The sequence below is a fragment of the Rana temporaria genome, chromosome 2, assembly GCF_905171775.1.
Source record: "Rana temporaria chromosome 2, aRanTem1.1, whole genome shotgun sequence".
Classification (NCBI taxonomy): Eukaryota; Metazoa; Chordata; class Amphibia; order Anura; family Ranidae; genus Rana; species Rana temporaria.
The window spans coordinates 272653358-272671337 of NC_053490.1; the positions used below are offsets into that span (position 1 = coordinate 272653358).

Sequence of the window (17980 nt, forward strand, 5' to 3'; positions counted from 1 at the left end):
TTCTTTGTAAATACGTGTAATGTCCCATTTCATGGAAGAGTGCTTTTTGCCTCACATTGGCCTATTTCATTATAATTGTAATAGTCGTGTTGGGGGAGATTTACTAAAATTTGTTCACACAAAATCTGGTGCAGCTGTGCATGGTAGCCAATCAGCTTCAAGGTTTTATTGCTAAAGCTTAATTGAACAAGCTGAAATTAGAAGCTGATTGGTTACTACGTGGATTCTGTGTTCCCCAGTTTTAGTAAATCTCTCCCACTACTACTACTGATGATAACACAGAGACATCCTGCTGTGCTGAGAAGACAGAATCCAGGTGGAGCCTACAAACCAGTCTGACTGGTTGGAATTAGGAGCCGCCCATAGTGAACTCTGCCGAGAGAAATTTAGAAACAAGGGAAATGGATTCGAAGAGAAAACTGTGAGAAAACACCAACAAAAGCCATGTGTGGACCCAGTAAGTTGCCCTTTTATTAATAATGACATCATCATCTATTAATGCTGATTTAATGAGATAGAAATGTGATATAAATTTGTTAGGTTACACTCCCACACACATACTTATGATAATTTCACTGAATGATGCTGTAACACGTAAAACTGCGTCTTGTTTTATTTATTTATTATTTATTTTACTCTGTCTGCTTTACCCTTAATTGAATGTAGCGCATTACCAAGCCCAGGATTTGCCTTTGGCTTGGTGGTTATTGGTGCATCACAAGCATCACATGCAGGCGAAGGGGTTAAGAAGGATGAGAGGTCGAGAATTTCTCACCGGCCTTTATACAGATTTCTCATTATTCCTTGATCGCTTTAAAAAAATCTGACAGTACTTTATAGATCATAGACAAGGCAAACTGTTAAAATGTGCTGACTGGATCTGACCGTCAGGGATCTGTGCTGGGCAGGTCATCTTCCTGGTACAGAGTGACACCCGTCTTGTTTAGTGCCAGTTTACGAGGAGGTATATAGTACTGATTAGACAAGGCTTGATAATGCTATGGCTGACCTTACACGATACAATCTGTTTGTGCAATCTCCTTTAGATTTACCACCATGTAGTGTATGAGCCTGCCTGATTTGATATTAAATGAATGGATTTTTTCCCTTATATTACATAGTTTTGTTATATCTCAAAGATTGCACAATCAGGTTGTATACTTATGACCGCCAACCTGTGTTGTCTGAAAGTGTTCTCTACATTGGATCATTGCACAGACTATTTGTAAATGAAAAAAAAATCATCTAAATGTGTACATTGTACAGGAACCTTAAGGCCCTATTTATAATAAGGGGCAGTAAAATGACTATAAATATGCCCCATTTGCATATATGTTGTGTTAAAGTGACTTTAAGCCCAGTTGTGGCCCTGCCTCTTTTACTTGTTTTATACAGTCAGGCAGCATACCTAATAAAGAATATGGTATTTTAATTACCGGCAAAAATGCACCCATTTTAAAATGGGGAAAGGTTAGGCGTATAACAAACAATGCTAAAGAAGTGTTTTAGTGGGCAGTGCATGTAGGAGAGTACTATGGAAGGTATTACAGGGGCCAGTGTGTGCAGCAGAAGAATGCCCGACAGTGGGCAGTATAAACAGGAGAGGAGTGTGGTGGGTATGACAACAGGCAGTATGTGCAGGAGTGAAGGGTATGACAGGGGGAGGCAGTGGCAGCCCCTCCATCCTTGCATGAATTCCAATGGGTTTTGTATGTGAGTCTCGTGTAGACAAGCATGCGCAAAAAAACACAACGCTCACTCCCAATGCTTGGGGCTGGTTATACACGCCACTCGCTCCCGATGCTCGGGGTTGGTTATACACGCCACTCGCTCTATACAGCAAGGGGCGGATGCTTTTCTCAAAGGGACGGATACGGTTAGAAGGCATGATGGCCAGTGGTTTATGATGGGTAGTGCTTTTTTGAAAGGGGCGGATGATTTTCTCAAATGCTCGGATCTCAATACAGCAAGGGGACAGCAAGAACTGCCCATCATAAAGCACTGCCCATCATGCGGCCTCTTATAACCATATTCAATACTTGCTGTATTGAGAAAAGCATCCGCCCCTTGCTGTATTGAGATCTGACCATTTGAGAAAAGCATCCGCCCCTTTCAAAAAAGCACTGCCCATCATAAAGCAGTGGCCATCATGCCTCTTCTAACCATATCTGCCCCTTTGAGAAAAGCATCCGCCCCTTTCAAAAAAGCACTGCCCATCATAAAGCAGTGGCCATCATGCCTCTTCTAACCATATCTGCCCCTTTGAGAAAAGCATCCGCCCCTTGCTGTATAGAGCGTGCAGCGAGTATAACCAGCCCCGAGCATCGGGAGCGAGCAGCGTGTTGATTGCGCACGCTCGTCTGCAGCTGACGAACAGCTGTTTAGCCTCTTTTGATTTGGTTGGCTCCGATTGTGCATGCGCTGCGCCTGCGCAGTCGAGGTTGGACCCTATTCGATAGGGGAACCATCTCGATAAAACACCGGCTCCAAAAATTTGCATCTGAACCGCAGCAAAAACACAGCTGAACCGCTGCTTTGGAAATTCATAGTGAAAACTGAGGGGAAATTCGCATCGGACATGTGTGAACCTAGCCTAAATGTGAATGGGCCCTAAGACATTACTGATTGAAAACTAAGCCTAATTTTGCTTACTTACTATAAATTCTAATTATAAATGCATACATTTACTTGTTTTACCTTTCCCTACTCAGTTTAGGATATTGTGATAATGTGTACATAATCCTATAAGAGATTACTATTTTTACTTGATTGAAATGTATGGTGATTAATTATACAGGGAAAAGCTGCCTATTTTCTTTTTTTTTTTTTCTATTTTTTTCTATTTATTTTTTTTCCTATTTTCTTTTTTTTCTATTTTCTTAATGGTAAATCCAACCCTGGCTGTGATATTGAAAAATGCTCATAGTAAGGTAATCTTGCACCAACCAATCAAATTTCAACTGATTGCAGTTTAGACTTTTTTTTTATTTTATTTCATTTTTTATTTTAAATAAAGGCTGTGATGTGCATATTCTTGCTGTGAATCTATTGCTAGAGATGTTTTGTCCAGATGAATGAGGAAAAATGTCTGCTTGATGTACCTACTATAATGAAAGAGTGTTTATATGCCTGGTAGGACTTATTGCGGCATTGAATTTAACATGCGCCTGTGGCTAAATTATTCTACAAGGCAGCGTAAACCCCTTTACCATTACTGTACTCTTTGTTTACTCTTTCCATTTAGTTTTTTGTTCCACTCATTTTTTTCCCCATTAAAACATTAGTGAAGTGTTGTAACAAAAGGGGATGAGCTTGTTGTAAGTGTGTAGTTACATACTGAGTTTGTTATTTTTATTTTTTTTAATTTATATTCAATACCCCTTAAGGATATGCAGTAGTAATATATACAAATATTAATATAACAGGAGACCAGAAGATTAAATTGTTCCTTAGATTTTACAAGTTGATAGATTCAGATTATATTTATTTACAGTACCTTGGGCAGCATCAGCTCAAAATTTTGTGTGTGTGTATTTTATATATATATATATATATATATATATATATATTACACTGTATATGTTCAGGAATAATTAGTATGTGCGTTTCCAATGTATGAAACCTGATAACTAGGTCATTAAATGTCATTGATCCATGTTGCTACTATTTGTAATATCTAGGGATGTAAAGCATTCTCTTAGGAAACCTATCCCCGTGCAGATGGCAGTTGAACAAATATCCCATTAGTTAACAGTCATGGCCTTGAACAGAACAGATTGTTAATAATTACAATCTGTTTGCTGTAAAGTTAAATATCATTGAAACCCTGTACCTTTTTAGAAAAGACTCTTTACCACTAACTAGTCCCACCATGCACACATACTGTATACTGAACCTATATCAGCTGATGATTCATACATCATTTTGCCAAATTGACTCTTTATCCTTCAAAGGAAACCTGTCACAAGTAATGTAGCCTGCCAAAGAAGAACTATCTTTCTAAGAATGGCAATTACCTGGCTGTCATGCTGATCCCGACTTTTCTCTGACATTCATTTGCTTTGTGATTGTTGTGAGCCCTGAGCTGTGTGTGAAGTGAAGCTGGTCACATTAAGGGCACTAATATTTTTAGAAGAAGGCCACCAGTGTCATATTGTGTTTTTTTTTTTTAAAACGGGTGTAGTTTCAAGTAATGGATATTAATTTATAACCATTTTCCTACTGGGCACTTTCACCCCCCTCCTGCCCAGGCCAATTTTCAGTGCTGTTGCAATTTTAATGACAATTGTGCGGTCATGCAACTGATAAGTTGCACTGATGAGGGGGCACTGATATGCTGCAGAGGGACACTGATTGGCACTGGTGATCAGTGTCGTAATTATGCATTTATAACCGGTATTTGTTTTCATGCGATCAGCTATGATTGGACACAGCCTATCACATGGAAAAGGGCCGATGTGATTGGCCCTTTACTTTGATCTGTGATCAGCTGTGCGAAGGACAAAGCAATTACAGAGTGCACCGATGCACAGTCCGAGGGCACGCGACGGGGGGGGGGGAGGAGGGATTATGGGAGGGCATCATTAGATCTGGACGACCATGCTATAGCCGAATGATGGCTACAGCTCAGTCGGCAAGTGGTTACAGTATTTTTCTAACAAGCAGTAAAATAACTTTAAAGTGGAATTCGGGGTTATACTAACTTATCCTAAAACTGCTTCCACCCACTTTCTAACACCTATACTAACTACCCTGTGGAAGAAAGATCTGTATACTTAAAGCGGAGTTCCACCTAAAAATTTAACTTCCGCTTAATCCACTACTTCCCCCCCTTACATGCCACATTTGGCATGTAATTTTTTCTGTCCCACTTCCTCCTTCCGCCGAGGGGCTGGTAAGGCGAATAGCTTAATCGCCTTATTGCAGCCCCTCCTGTAGGCGAGCGCCTGTCGAATCGGACGGCGCCGCTCGTGCATGCGCAGTGGGTGCCCGGCCATGAAGCCGAAAGCTGTCACTACCGGGTGCCCACACTAGGAATGAAGACGCCGGCCGGCGAGGAGGGGGCGAGGAGCTGGAACCGTGGAGCAAGTAAGTGTCTGTTTATTAAAAGCCAGCAGCTACACTTTTTGTAGCTGCTGACTTTTAATAAACTTAAAAAAAGTCTGGAACACCCCTTTAACTATTCTCAGGCTTCCCCAGTCTGGTCATGTGATCGGCTCTTCTCTATAAGCTAACAGCTTCAGGGGAGAGGAGGGAGCATTGATATCGGTTGGCCCATAGTAAACCTATGGATAATGACAACGCTCAGGGATTCCAGCTGTTATTGGAAGAGTCTCTCCTCTTCCTTGTAGCCAATGCTGGCTGACACAGGGGAGATCATGTGACCAGACTGGAGCAGCCTGAAAATAGGTGTGTATATGTATCTTTCTCTGTAGCTGTAGGCACTTTGCAACAAGTTCTCACGCTCAGCCTGCTTGTGCAGTGCTGATGCTAACAGTGTAGGTTTTGCTACCATGTAGAGGTCCACTATGATCAGATGCTAATATAAAACTCCAGACAAAGTGCTGTCTCGCCTGTCAAAAGGTTTAAATTTGTGTTTATGCAGTCCAGAGATTTCCACAGCTTTGCTAGACAGGACAGACAGTCTGATGACCTGACTTTTTTCTACTGCAGATATGAAATAAAGCTAGGTCATCTCCTTTACCTCATGCTGCGACTGGACAGCAAAGGAGCATTCGCAGAATCGCAGTCCATCCCACTGGCATTCTGCTCTCTTCTCCTGTCAGCATGTTCCTTGTTGGCACACATGGACTGTATATAACACAATGGATTGACTCCTAGAACTGCCCTCCCTCTCTTTGCCTGCTGCTGTTCAGAGGATTAGAAAATGCTGACATAGTGGTATGCGTGGTGGGAAGTCACATCAATATACTCCAATAGTCAATAGGTAGAGGTCCTACCTAAACCAATAGATCCCTGAAGGTTAGATTAACCCAAACCAACCACACAGCCTCCAGCTACGCTCTCGCTGAATGAAATGTTCAGACAGACTGACAGAATGATTCCCTGTCTATCAGACAGATCTCCCAGATTACATCACCACTTACTTTTAGTGGAAGCTGATTCAGCAGTGTTGTGTGTTCATTTATGGGACAGGTCTAATTAATTCAAGAGCGAGAGGTATTTAAATATTTAATCACTTTCGGGTGTGGTGTAACTGACACATGAAGGAAATATTTAACAAATCAATCAATAAGAGCATATGACGTTCATTCTATGTGGGAGTATTTAAAGTGTATCCAAACACAAAACATTTACATTTAACCTTGGTTTTTGGAGTGGTGGAGTGGAGTCCCTCATATGTCCCTGTTTATATCTCTCCCCTCTGGGTCAGGTCTCTGGTGGTCCTCCTTGGCTTGGCTTGGTAACCATGTTTGCTGTGTCTAGGGGCTTTTATCCCTCCTTCTTTTTTTTTTTTTTTTTTTTTTTTAATTAATCATATGATTACATTTGCCTAATTGTCCTCAGTTGTTTTTTTTCTTTTTTTTTTTTTTCTGTAAGCTTCCTTCAATCAGAGTGTCACAGAAAACCTGTACAATCATGTCATTCCTCTAAAACGGGAAATATGTTTATCACATGGAGGCATTGTGGAGAAAGGAGAGGAGCAGCGCTAAGACCAGCGTGTTCATAACTCCATTCTTAGTGCACAGAATCACTGGTTACTGGAAGGCTGTCAGCTACATACAGTGGGGGCAAAAAAGTATTTAGTCAGCCACCAATTGTGAGTGAGTGAGTGAGTGAAAAACTTGTATAGCGCTACCCATGCGAACTGAATCGCCTCAAGGCGCTTGGTATCCATTTCCTTCTATTTTTTTGCCTTCAGAATAGGTGGAATATTGTGCAAGTTCTCCCACTTAAAAAGATGAGAGAGACCTGTAATTGTCATCATAGGTATACCTCAACCATGAATGTGGAAACAAATCCAGACAATCACGTTGTCTGATTTGGAAAGAATTTTTTTGCAAATTATGGTGGAAAATAAGTATTTGGTCAATATCAAAAGTTCACCTCAATACTTTGTTATATATCCTTTGTTGGCAATGAAAGAGGTCAAAGGTTTTCTGTAAGTCTTCACAAAGTTGTCACACACTGTTGCTGGTATGTTGTCCCATTCCTCCATGCAGATCTCCCCTAGAGCAGTGATGTTTTGGGGCTGTCGCTGGGCAACACGGAATTTTTTACTCTCTCCAAAGGTTTTCTATGGGGTTGAGATCTGGAGACTGGCTAGGCCACTCCAGGACCTTGAAATGCTTCTTATGAAGCCACTCCTTCGTTGACCGGGCGGTGTGTTTGGGATCATTGCCATGCTGAAAGACCCAGCCACGTTCATCTTCAATGCCCTTGCTGATGGGAGGAAGTTTGCACTCAAAATCTCACGAAACATGGCCCCATTCATTCTTTCATGTACATGGATCAGTTGTCCTGTTCCCTTTGCAGAGAAACAGCCACAAAGCATGATGTTGCCACCCCCATGCTTCACAGTAGGTATGGTGTTCTTTGGTTGCAACTCAGCATTCTCTCTCCTCCAAATACGACGAGTTGTGTTTCTACCAAACAGTTCTACTTTGGTTTCATCTGACCATATGACATTCTCCCAATCCTCTTCTAGATCATCCAAATGCTCTCTAGCAAACCTCAGACAGGCCCGGACATGTACTGGCTTAAGCAGGGGGACACGTCTGGCACTGCAGGATCTGGGTCCCTGGCGGAGTAGTGTGTTACTGATGGTAGCCTTTGTTACGTTGGTCCCAGCTCTCTGCAGGTCATTCACTAACCCCCCACCCCCCGTGTGGTTCTGAGATTTTTGCTCACTGTTCTTGTGATCATTTTGACCCCACGGGGTGAGATCTTGCGTGGAGCCCCAGATCGAGGGAGAATATCAGTGGTCTTGTATGTCTTCCATTTTCTAATCATTGCTCCCACAGTTGATTTCTTCACACCAAGCTGCTTGCCTATTGCAGATTCAGCCTGGTGCAGGTCTGCAATTTTGTTTCTGGTGTCCTTCGACAGCTCTTTGGTCTTCACCATAGTGGAGTTTGGAGTGTGACTGTTTGAGGTTGTGGACAGGTGTCTTTTATACTGATAACAAGTTCAAACAGGTGCCATTAATACAGGTAATGAGTGGAGGACAGATGAGCCTCTTAAAGGGGTTGTAAAGGTAAAAAAAAAAAAAATCCCCTAAATAGCTTCCTTTACCTTAGTGCAGTCCTCCTTCACTTACCTCATCCTTCGACCCTCCTGCTCGCCCCCTCCCCCCTCAAGAGGCTTTCTCCACACCAGGGAGAAAGCCTTGCATTACTGTGTGGAGTTACAGACAGAAGAACAGGAAGTGAGGATTTTTTCAGAAGAAATAAGGACATTTAAAAACAAAATCGAAGGATGAGGTAAGTGAAGGAGGACTGCACTAAGGTAAAGGAAGCTATTTAGGGATTTTTTTTTTAACCTTTACAACCCCTTTAAAGAAGAAGATACAGGTCTGTGAGAGACAGAAATCTTGCTTGTTTGTAGAGGAGACCAAATACTTATTTTCCACCATAATTTGCAAATAAATTCTTTCCAAAATCAGACATTGTGATTGTCTGGCTTTGTTTCCACATTTTTGTCTCTCATAGTTGAGGTATACCTATGATGACAATTACAGGCCTCTCTCATCTTTTAAAGTGGGAGAACTTGCGCAATTGGTGGCTGACTAAATACTTTTTTGCCCCACTGTAGCATCACTGGTTGCTAGTACGCAGTCAGCTGTGTAGCCGACAGCATCCTAGCAACCAGTGATGCTGTGTAGTTGACAGCAACCTAGCAACCAGTGACATAGAGTTGTTCTTAATAACCTCTGGTTTCTTTATTCGCTAATTGGAGTTCATTTTTTTCAACTTGTACTCCCTATGTGCATGGAATGGTCTATACCTTCAGTACATCCATAGTCTTCAGGACTTAAAAATGTTTTTCCAGCAGCTGATAAAGGAGAGCCTTTTGGGACAGCAGATATACCTGGAAGGGGATGGCCAATTGGTCTAACAACTGTTGGTGTTGATCAAAGTGCAGGGTGCCTTGCAAAGGAGCACAGATAGGTTTGACCACCAGTTGGGACTACACAATGCAATGTCTGGGTACCATGTAGAGGTCCACTATGATCATGCAGTTTGGTAGGGGAAGAGGGGTTGGTTCCCAATATAACTAGCTGGACCAGTACCCTACCCCAATGGACTTTGGAAAGGGTTTGGGCTGTTAACCATTCTCCTTAAAGCTTGGGGACTCTACAAGATCCTATCATAACGGTAGCCCCTTGGAGCTCCAATAGGTAATGACCAGATAACTTCTTGATGGGTGGCCATCAGTAGGTTTTGCCTAAGCCTTGTATGGATGACACCCTCTCGTTTTGTCTACTGTCTACCTTCTCTGCCGTAGGCTTTGTAGGCCCGGATCACATTGAGCCATACGGACAGGAAGCCACACAATCGTTTGTGCCCACGGAACTTCTTGACCTCCATCAACAAGCAGGATAAGTCCAGATCTTACAGAAAATTCATGCTCAGGATAATGGGTACCAAGGAAACCACCGAACTGCCGGTAACTGTGCCCACGAACATTGCTTCTACACCTGAACCATCACCCAGCTAACCCCTTAGCTGATCGCCTACATTTACTAATATAAATAAATAAATAATGAAAAATTCACTAAAAATATACCATAGTTGTAGATGCTATAACTTTTGCACGAACCAATCAAAATACGCTTATTGGTATTTTTTTTTTTACCAAAAGCATGTAACAGAATACATATTGGCTTAAATTAATTAAGAAATTCTTTTTTTTTTTTTTTAAATCGTTGGTTTATAGCACAAAAAAAAAAAAACACAGAAGTGATCAAATACCACCAAAATAAAGCTCTATTCGTGAGGGGAAAAAAAGGTATTTTCAAGGCAGGGTCTGAGGTGGGGCCAGGCTGAAGGGGGCCCCGTCAAGTAGGCTGTATGGGGCCCCCATCAGGTAGGCTGTACCCAATGATTTCTATCAGCGGCCCTGGACGGTAGTGCCCACACTGCCAGCATCTCCGGTCCTTAGAGAATTGGACCAACTGCTGCTTGACTGTAGTAATTTCCTGAGGCATGGATGCCATATTTTTTGTCAGCTCCTGTGTATGGTTGTTTGCAGGGTCAACAACGGCTAAGGCACTAAAGCCTCCTCTGTAGAGTATATTGGCTCATTTTTCTTTGTCACCGCAATGGTGGCTTTCTCATCCTCCTGTTCTTGGGCCACCACTTCCACCACCACGTCATTGAAAGTGACGGAAGGCTGAGACCTCACTCGTTCCTGCAGGGCCTGCTGGACAGGGGCAACGCTCACCTCTTCCATGAATTGGTCCCATAACAGCTTGTCCGGAGCACCTATATCAGCACACCCCTGTAGGTATTTCTTCTTTCAACCATTTCCATAACTTCTGGAGGGAGACAGTGAAGTGAGAGAGGGTCTCACCCTCTTATTGTCTTAACTCATTTAGGGTCATGTTTTCCCTAAATAGGCCTTCTAGAGGTGCCACGATATGCTCTAAACTAGAGACGTACAGCAATCTTCCCACTTCGACATGTCCCCTCATGTAACTGTATTTTTGGATCTGCATGTCCATCTTTTATTAATAAAGACGACTTTTTCAAGTTCCTCTGGAGTGCGGCTGTCCATCTATTTCCATTTTTCCATGTTTGCCTTGTGCATTGCCAGCACCTTGGACTCCTGACAAGTTCCTCAAATTGCCTGCAAAGACCCACCTGGAGCGGTGACCCCCTCCTTTCTTCCCACTTCGTTAGTGAGATATTAGACCCATCGAATATAGGAATGGGAGCTAAAGCTGCTCCCAACTGTGACATGGTGGCCTCTGCATCACCTTCCATGCTGACTGCCATGTGGGGTATATCCTGCTGACTTACGCTGTTGTGGGTAGAGCCAGCTAGTTGTTACCCAATGTGGAGTAACTGGACACAGAGACCAAGACATGGGGCACGTTGTATAAGTTAAATAATTGATACTTGGTACAAGCAGCACAATCTATCCTAGTAGCCTAAATATCATGGCTCCTCCCAGAAGGATTGTTAAAGCATATTCTCTATGTAGTAGAAGATACAAGAGCAAACCTACAATACCGGAGTGGATCTGATGAAGTAGGTGGCTGAGAGACAGAGTGGCAGCAAGAGGGCTCTGGATGCAGAGGGTAGTTTCGATCACCGACCCAATGGGGTATATTGGTTGGCAGAATCAGGTGTGAGGCCCCTTCCCCTCTTCCCCACTGGAACCTTTCCTTGCTTTAGACCAGCGGGTTCCTGTCCCTATCCTAGCCACTTTGTAAATGCACGCCAACTGCAGTGGGACAGTGCTATTTATTAGCACTGCCCTCACTAAAGATGGCCACGGAGGTCATTCAGGGAAGCAGCATCCAATCGGATGGCTGCTTCCCTGATGACACCTATGGAGGCCTCAGAGGAACAAGGTCTCCCCTTAGCCTCCCTTTCCTCTGCATAACAGCTCTAGAAACAGCGCCACCTGTGTGGGAAGGCTAAACTACACTTGCCTACATACCATATTTTCCAGCATATAAGACGACCTTTTACACATAAAAAAAAAAACACCCAAAAAACAGGGGGTCGTCTTACACACCGGTATAAAATGTTGCTGCTGGATGTCAGCCCGCCGGATGTGCGGTAATACTGTATGTAGCTTTGGCTACATACAGTATACACCGCTGAGTCAATCCCGGCAAGCAATGTATTCTATTAATGAATACAGAGCCTGCTCGGATTGGCTTTGAGAGAGAGAGAGACAGAAAGAGAGAGAGAGAGAGCTGGGCTGATGATGTTACAGCCTGTGCCAATCCGAGCAGGCTTTGTATTCCTTGAAAGAATACATCGCTCACCATAGGCTGTTTGCCTTTGAGGGCCCAGGCACCCAAGAGGGACAGGTGAATCTGGGACATATGACAGGGGGGTGGTTGTATTACTAGTGCCCAGTAATTAAACGGGACCGTGGATCTGTGTGTGTAAGCACACAGGTCCACATCCTGTCAGGGAACTTATCTCTCAATGGTATCAGTAATATAAAGAGATAGGAGAGAAAAGTGGTCACATAGCGTGATCTCGTTTAAACCAATAAAAAAGATTTATTTTACAGCTGTTACACTTACATGTAGGCTGAAGTATCACACGTATTGTGTATACAAGGTGAGGCGGCAGTGGAGTCTCCTATCTCTTTATATTACTGATACCATTGAGAGATAAGTTCCGGGATATCATCCATTATCGCATACTTTGGTGCTTTCTGAATCGTCATCCATCAGATACCAGGATGTGTATACCAGTTTGATTCTTCTATTCTTGGTTGGGAACCATATCTCACAAGCTTGTTTTGACTTTTGGGGGCATACGTCCATTAAGTCCATTTGCTCCGGTAAGCCTTCATTTCTATTGGTGACGGGTTATTACCATACACGGAAGAAGTCAGCACTATGTTTTGAATATTCTTCTCTCATTCACCCTGTGGAATATCAATTTATATGGACTTTATTTTGCAATTTTCAGTCGTTGTACATTTAACCATTTACAACCATACGATATATTAATTTGTACATTATATATCCAGTGTTCATTGTCATGATAGACATTGTTTAAGCGCTACACTTATTTTTTCACTTCTTTTGTTTATAGCGCAATAAATAAAAAACACAGAAGTGATCAAATACCACCCAAAGAAAGCTCTATTTGTGGGAAAAAAATTATAAACCTTTTTTTATTTGGGTACAGCGTTGCATGACCGCGCAATTGGCATTCAAAGTGTGACAGTGCTGAAAGCTGAAAAATGGCTTGGGCAGGAAGGGGGTGAAAGTGCCCTGTAGGCAAGTGGTTAAGCTTTATATACAGCATATCATGGCTGTAGAGTAGTTGTTACTAAACTGAGTCCGACTACTACATTTTCCAAGGCGTGATAAAAAACTTGCCATATGTCATACTCCCACCTTTCCAACATGGGAAAGATGGAAACCAATCGTAACTCAAAATGTTTAGGTCATGCTTCCATCCTTTCAAATGGAAGTGCAGATGGTGCCACAACTCTATGGTGAACAAAATGTATGCATTTGTGCAATTTGTACACTTTGTACACTTGTAGCTGTCAACACCAGAAAAGATCACGTAGAGCTACCTTCAAAGGGGCTGCTGAGAAATTCACGGGTTCTCCCTATGTATTACAGAGGCTGCCAGTCACACAAGCAACAGACTATTCACTCCAGCTCCATTAAAAAGTCTAGGGGATGTCTTCTTTTTTTTTTTTTTTTAGGTTTTATTGCTGTAGAAATTTTAACCCGGAGAGGGATAAGAAGGTATGGGATACTCCAAACTTTTAGGGTCAGTTGACTGAGGACACTCTTCTCTTTGAAAAAGGTAGCACAGTCTAGCTCTCACAGCTGGGAACTGTGAGATAATTCAGAATAGATAGTCTTATAGTTGACAACCATGGGGTAGCTCCTGGATAGATGGGGACCATGAGGTAACTCCAGGATGATTAAAGTTGGGGGCCACGAGGAATATCTCTCTGGTTATGCTATTTCAGGGAGTCCGTCAGGGTCTCTACTCACAAGCCCTAGAGGAGCCACCTCCTCAGACTTGATCACTGGTCAGAAATTAGTTCAAAGGTACTTCAGGGGCAGCCCCCATGAAGCTCACAGATTTATTCCTGGTAGGCAAAAGACAGTTTGCCCATGGCTTCAAGTAAGTGTGTTTACGGTGCGTTTTACGCCATGCTTGTGATGCATTTGAATAGAAGTGAATGGAGGTGGTTGCGAAACATCAAAAACTGCTGACCTGCAAACAGTGTTAATTTTACCTCAAAGCAAAGGTAACGCTGCAGTGTGAACACCTCCATCTGCTCCCTATTTGACCAATTTTGAGTAGCATTGAAGGTGCTCAGGAAACATTATTACTACTGAAATAACAGCCATATTCAATCTTAAGCCACTAAGGCCCAGATTCACATACATTGGCGCATATTTATGCCGGCGTAGCGTATCTAATATACGCTACGCCGACGTAGCGCACAGTATTCACAAAGCACTTGCCCTAAAATCTGCACTGGGTTTCCTCGGCGTAAGCCAGCGTAGGTGGAAGTGGGCGTGAGCCATGCTAATGAGGCGTGACCCCATGCAAATGATGGGCCAAGCATCACAGAAGTACTTAAAATTAACGGCGCATGCGCCGTCCCGTGGCCGCATCCCAGTGCGCATGCTCAGAATCACGTCGAAACAACTGCCTAAGATACGTCCAATCACTCCCTACGACGTGAACGTAACCTGCGCCTAGCCATATTCACAAACTACGTAAACAACGTAAAATACGACGGCTGTGTTCCCTGGTCCATACCTTTGCATGAAATGCGCCTCCTATATGGGGAATAACTTTACGCCCAGCGTACGTCTTACGTAAACCGCGTATATTATGCGCCGGGCGCATGTAAGTTCAAGAATCGACGTATCTCCCTCATTAGCATATGTGAATAGGAAATCAATGGGAGCACCACTTGCCGCCAGCGTAAATATGCGCCTATGATACGCCGGCGTAGGAAAGTTACGTCGGTCGGATGAAGCCTATTTTCAGGCGTATCAGTTTTGTGGGCACGGCGCATATTTACACTTACGCGGCGTATCTTGAGATACGTCGGCGTAAGTGTTTTGTGAACCTGGGCCTATTTGTTTTTAATGGTTCCTCCTTTACTACATGTACGGTAAATATATTTTAAAACAGCGGTACTAAACATATGACAAAAATGTGCCTCTGAAACTTATTGGTCCAATAAATAACAAAGACTGTAAACATGTTACAGTTCCATAAATGTGTTTACCCCTAATATTCAGATGGGATAACTCAATTATTACACATCATTACCCTCTTAAATGATATCTGACCTGACAGTAGAAGAAAATCACATCTCTATCTTTAGGCAATATGTGATAGAAATCAGAACTGAAAAGTATTGTTAAGTATTTTTTATAAAGTTGTACTTCATTTCAATCTATATACTCTTATTTATGTGTTACTTTGTTTACCTTTCTTAACAGAAGCCCTGGATAGTTCCCAGTATGGAAAGATCCTGATGAAAGTTGGCCTTGCACTGATTGTGGTTGGACACCTGAATTTTATTGTGGGGGCCATTGTACATGGATTAGTACTGAGACACGTTGGACGTAATTCGCTACAATATTCTGTCACCAACATCATCGCTGTGGCAACTGCGATTGTGGTAGGTGCACACATTTTATATGTACATATATTGGTATGCATGGTGTGATTATACCAACACTTATTGTACTACAGTGCCTTGAAAAAGTATTCACACCCCTTGAAATTTTCCACATTTTGTCATATTACAACCAAAAAAGTAAATATTTTTTATTGGGATTTGATGTGATAGACCAACACAAAGTGACACATAATTGTGAAGTGGCAGGAAAATGATAAATGTTTTCCAAAATGTTTTACAATTAAATATCTGAAAAGTGTGGCGTGCATTTATATTCAGCCCCCTTTACTCTGATACCCCTAACTAAAATCTAGTGGAACCAATTGCCCTCAGAAGTCGCATAATTAGTAAATAGAGTACACCTGTCTGTAATTAAATTTCAGTATAAACACAGCTGTTCTGTGAAGCACTCAGAGGTTTGTTAGAGAACCTTAGTGAACAAACGGCATCATGAAGGCCAAGGAACACACCAGACAGGTCAGGGATAAAGTTGTGGAGAAGTTTAAAGCATGGTTAGGGTATAAAAAAAAATCCCACGATTTGAACATCTCACGGAGTGAGTGAGTGAGTGAAAAACGTATATAGCGCAGCACCTGCGAACTGAATCGCCTCTGGGCGCTTGTTTGACCACTTCTCCTTTGAGCTCAAAAGAGATGGGTTTTGATCTTTCTCCTAAAGGCCAAGTGGTTCTCCTCCAACCGAATAGTCAAGGAAACCAGTGATTCCTAGATGAGAAACGCAAATAACTCCAGGAGGAAGCTGGACACAGGGGAAAATAGGTACACGACAACCAGCCCTCAAAGAAGGAACCAGGAAAATATAGAGATGTATTTCAAAATGGTGCAGTGAGTCAGTCGGCTAAACTCCATGCAATCATAGGAGTATATTATATACAAAGCCAAATCAGTAATAGATTCATGGACTGGTTGTATCAAGGTAATCCTCTGGGAGCGAGCAAACGGCTCTGCACGGCTTTGTATAAAATATACTTGATCTCGCTTTGCCAGCTACACGCTCTTTCTGCATGGTTTAATCTCGTTCCTATATTGGATGTCTTCATTGGCCACCTGCCAATCAAGACTTGAGTGATTTGCAAGATAGTGAGACCCTCTTTCTGCTTTTTGCAATCACTGTATCCTGAATTGCATCCTGAAGAAGCCCTACGGTGAAACGCGTTGATGCACTCAGGGCTCTTATCATATTATATGTATCTCATATGTATGATTTTTAATTGTCATGTCCCCTTTTTTTTATCATGTATGTGTCTTTTTCCTATTAAAATTATGTCCAATTATCTCCATTGTTTACTGTGCCGTTAAAGTCCGAATTGGGTCCACTCTTGGGTTCCCTGCCCCCCCCCTTTTTTATCATTACTATTGTAGCACTACCCCCGAAGGAGCTGCTGGTTTAGATTTGAGTCTGTCGTGACCTTACTGTTAACCATGTTTGTTCTAGGGGTCCTTCTTGAAGAGTTACACCAACACCAACACTTGACTTCCTTTTCTTCAAACGTTTTATTAAACAAGTTCCTTTAGAGGGACAGAGGGTAAGGGAAGATTCAGGTACCTTTGTTTGCGGATTGCAGGTATAATCTTGGTCCCAGAGGACAACTGTCCCCCTCTGGGTTCAGCGACCACCGGATAGGCCTCTCTCACTGGCCTAGCAGCCGGTGCTAAGCTCCTTCAAAAGTCTCTGCCACAGACTTGATGAATACCGTTGAGTCGTTACACGGTCCTCTGCCACAGGATCATGTAACTACACAAACACTTTGCAAAGTTCCAAAAAAGATTACACAGCTCACAGTGCTAGGATCTTTTAGCCAGGCCGGCCGCACTGTGAGGTAAATTGGCATCCTCTAATTGAATCCTCAATTATTCAGCACAGGACCATGCCTTGACCAGTAGGCCCCCAGAAACTTCTGGGCCTACTTTCAGTAGCAGTGCCTCGGGCCAGCAGGCCCCGAGACCAAACGGTTGCTAATACATCCCTGAGACCAGGAGGGCCATCAGGTCAGGATCGGAAGACCCCGCCAGAATGGTGTCTGCCCTTAAGTACCCCTCCCCAGAATGCACAGCAGCAGGGACCACGCCACTGAGCTGTTTCTGGGCAAGAGGCACCCAATACACCCAGCCCATTGCAATTCCAACCTTAACCCCTGGGACAGCGACACCCACAGTCAGGTGGAAAGTGCGCAACACAGCCGAGCTGGAACAGAGACCAATAAATTGGCATGAAAATCTGAGCTAAATTACTGCTCAGATAACTAAATTTACAAAATAGCGCCTACTCAACAGGAGCAGGGTGCTACACAATTTACGGAATGAGGCAATTTTGAGTGCTGTTTTCTTAATATTTCATATACAAAGAGCAGGGTAGTGATAAAATGTTACATTGCCATTTATCTAGCCACAGGCATGTGTTTTTTTTTTAAAGCATGACAATCACTCCTGGCTTATAAATACATTTTTACTATAGTAAGTACATGAAGCAAGCAAATCACATTATTCAGCTGCACAAAGCATCCACTCTAGAAGTAGGCATGAAACATCCTTATATTTGGATCGGGAATTAGAGTACATTGGGAGTAAAACTCTTTCTTCGTACTGATAAACTGTGTGTGTGTGTGTGTGTGTGTGTGTATATA

The 17980-nt window shown here is 42.7% G+C and overlaps 1 protein-coding gene across 1 annotated transcript in view; it reads left to right on the top strand.

The window, feature by feature from the left end:
- Positions 1-245: 245 nt before the first annotated feature.
- The window catches only part of TMEM54 (transmembrane protein 54), a 33229-nt gene continuing 15494 nt past the window's right edge, over positions 246-17980 (top strand). The window contains exons 1-2 of the mRNA XM_040337017.1: positions 246-457; positions 15155-15336. Of these exons, the coding sequence (XP_040192951.1) occupies positions 445-457; positions 15155-15336 (195 nt within the window). The 5' untranslated portion in view covers positions 246-444. The remainder of the gene's footprint in view (positions 458-15154; positions 15337-17980) is intronic.